The sequence below is a fragment of the Austrofundulus limnaeus genome, unplaced genomic scaffold (assembly GCF_001266775.1).
Source record: "Austrofundulus limnaeus strain Quisiro unplaced genomic scaffold, Austrofundulus_limnaeus-1.0 Scaffold1041, whole genome shotgun sequence".
Lineage (NCBI taxonomy): Eukaryota > Metazoa > Chordata > Actinopteri > Cyprinodontiformes > Rivulidae > Austrofundulus > Austrofundulus limnaeus.
The window spans coordinates 1-2879 of NW_013953443.1; the positions used below are offsets into that span (position 1 = coordinate 1).

Consider the following 2879-nt stretch of genomic DNA (forward strand, 5'->3'; position numbering starts at 1 on the left):
CCCCCCACCTTCAACAAACTTGAAGTTGATAATTAAAGTTTTAGCAGGTTTTGTGTCACATTTATTAGTGAGCAGATATTTCTTTTTTGATTGAAGTGTGCAGAYCCCTGCGTTAGATATAAATAATTTTAGAAGTCGATCATGAAAGTCTCATTGTGAAAGAATCAGACTTTCCTTTTCCTCATAACTATAAATGTTTCAGTAACTCTAATGAATCAAACCACAGTTTTACAGTTAAAAAAAACATGTTCTCATAAATAAAAGCAATGCAAAACGCAGAACTAATATTAAACTAAGTTATGTACATAATACAGCATCATGTTTTCTGATTTTAAGCTTCATTTTTAATGTTTGCTAACTATGAAAGAACAGTTCTGCAGGAGGTTTCGGTCTTATTTTCACAACTAAAAAGTCCCGCCTCCGCATCAGCTGGCGGGCGGAGCATCCCCTGTGTGACCTGCAGGCGTTCCTGCAGCCCTGCTCTCCATCACGCAGGCACTCTGGCACTCCTGTTTGGAACTGAAGCGGTTTTGGTTGCCGCCGCAGCCCCCGTACACAAACGGCCTGCATTTCCCCGACGGCACGTGGAAGTACCAGCACAGGATGTAGTCTGAGCAGGACCCCTCAGACATCAGCTCCAAACAGTGTCCTGCCACTAGAATTACACGTCAGGGACTTAAACAATTAAAGCTTATAAAACTGGTAATGCTAACATTCTTATAAACCCTGATATTTAAAACAAATGTTGGACTTGCTCCTAATTATTTCCACTCATTACTTATGAACGATGTTTAAAAAAATTAAAGGAAAAAGAGTCGAGGGAAATAAGAGAAAGAAGAAAATCTGTTGGCCACTCACCAGCATCCTTTGTTCCAAATCCTCTTCTTCTCCTCCTCTCAGTCCACGCCACAGGCCCGCCCCCCTGAGACTCTAAAGACAGAAATATAGTCCATCACAACTTGTACTTTCTTTTGGACTCATCTGTCAAATAAAAAAAAATATCCTCTCTCACTGGACCAGTACACGTAATAAATGCTGGCAGTGAAATGTCTTTGGCTCCAACAGTTAATGCAAATGTTTCAGAAAACATCTCGAGCAATGAGTGGCACTTGCAGTGTTGTTAATGCCTCTCAGCTACAAACACACCCAACTTTAGCAGGTGAAGAGTGACAAATATAACAGCAATCTGTCACACAGTTTTACCTAAACATAACAAAACTAGACTACCATTATAATCAGAGTGTAAAGTTTAAAAAAAACTTTTAGGTAAAATTCATACTGTGTAGATGATTTATGTGTAAAATGTATCCTTACAGAAAATACATCTTAAAATAAGAACTGGTTAAACACCTAAAACTGCCACACAAACAGGAATATTAGACATGAAACGTGACTCAGAACAAAAAGAAGCCTAAAAAAACAGGTCCTGCTATCTTAAAATGAAACATAAATAAAGCATGAAAGTCAGATTTTACTAATGAAGGAAAAGTCTTTGCCTCAGCCAAAGTCATTCCACTGTTTTTAGTTTTCATGGAGGATTTAAAACCTTTGATTTTCTGCAGCTACACAGATGAAGCGTGTGAATCTCAGCGCTGTGTCTTTGCCTTGAGGTGAACATTTGAAATGCAACCGTATGAAAAACGAAGCAGGGGATGTTCCAGTCAGAATAATTCACCTGGCCATGACACTTTTTGCGTTGTAAAACCAAAGATCTCTTTAAAAAAAACACTTTTTTATTATTTGGATTTCCACAAATTTAAGTGTAAACGTTAGTCTTTGTAGTGAATGAGTGAAACCTTACGACAGCTGGGTGTCAGAGTTCTACAGGCTGACACTGACACTGAGCAATGTCAGCCTCTGGCTTTGATTAGTCGTCTGGTTTATTTTCCCAAAGCAAGAATTACAAACAGCTTCAGATTCAGAAAATGATTTCTGCCTGCAGCTACATCCACTAATAAGCTTGATATGTTGATGAATATTTAACTTTAAGCTCATTTAAGCTCGAAGGTTATAACTCAGATTTAGCTTTTTTTATTTCTTTTGCTTCTTTTGAGTATTTGTAAAGATGAACTCTGAGAAATGAGAGCTGTTGCTTCGACCTTTCACCTGATGATCATCTCACACAACTAAACCCCAAACTGGACTGTCCTGCCAACACCACGCTGCTCCACATGAGTTTGAGCGATGTGCTTATGTCGCCTCACACTTGGTCACGCTCTGTGTTTGTCCTGGAGCTGCAAAGCTGCTAACGCTCATTTCATTGCATCGTTTYGTCCTCACCAGTAGAGTTTGGAAACTTCTTTTCTTCTGCGAGATTCACAGAAGGACTTATGATTCCCAAGCTGTCTCTGTGTCTTCTTGCTTTGCGTTTCTCCTTATGAAGATTACTGGTGACAGAGAACGCCACTTCCTCCAACTTGTTTTTCCTCTCAGTTATCATATCTGTTGCATCTGGATCCACAGACTTCACCAGGAACTTGTATTCCAACCCTGTGAAAAATAACACGTACTGAGTCACAAAAACACAAACATACTGTTTAACATTTTAAATTTAATACAGTTTCTTTGCCTTTTGTTATATATTATCATATAAATAGATATCCATCCATCCATCCATCCATCCATCCATCCATCCATCCATTTTCTTCCGCCTATCCGGGGTCGGGTCGCGGGGGCAGCAGCTTCAGAAGGGAGGCCCAGACCTCCCTCTCCCCAATTTTCCCCGGTTTAAACATATTTAAAATATGAATATTCTGGATTATAATGTTAAGTGATTGTTGTGTGAATATTAATGTTGGATCAGGAGAATCAAGTTGGGACTAGAACCTCCTTTTAGGATCATCTCCTCCTCTGGGCTGTGTCTCCAAGCTGAGCTTCCT

The 2879-nt window shown here is 39.5% G+C and overlaps 1 protein-coding gene across 1 annotated transcript in view; it reads right to left on the reverse strand.

Annotated features, from left to right (window-relative positions):
• Nucleotides 1–8: 8 nt before the first annotated feature.
• LOC106533866 (collagen alpha-1(VII) chain) overlaps nt 9–2879 on the reverse strand; it is a gene marked incomplete at its 5' end in the record, with an annotated part of 12782 nt that continues 9911 nt past the window's right edge. The window contains 3 exon segments of the mRNA XM_014030320.1: nt 9–655; nt 859–930; nt 2281–2490. Of these exon segments, the coding sequence (XP_013885774.1) occupies nt 426–655; nt 859–930; nt 2281–2490 (512 nt within the window).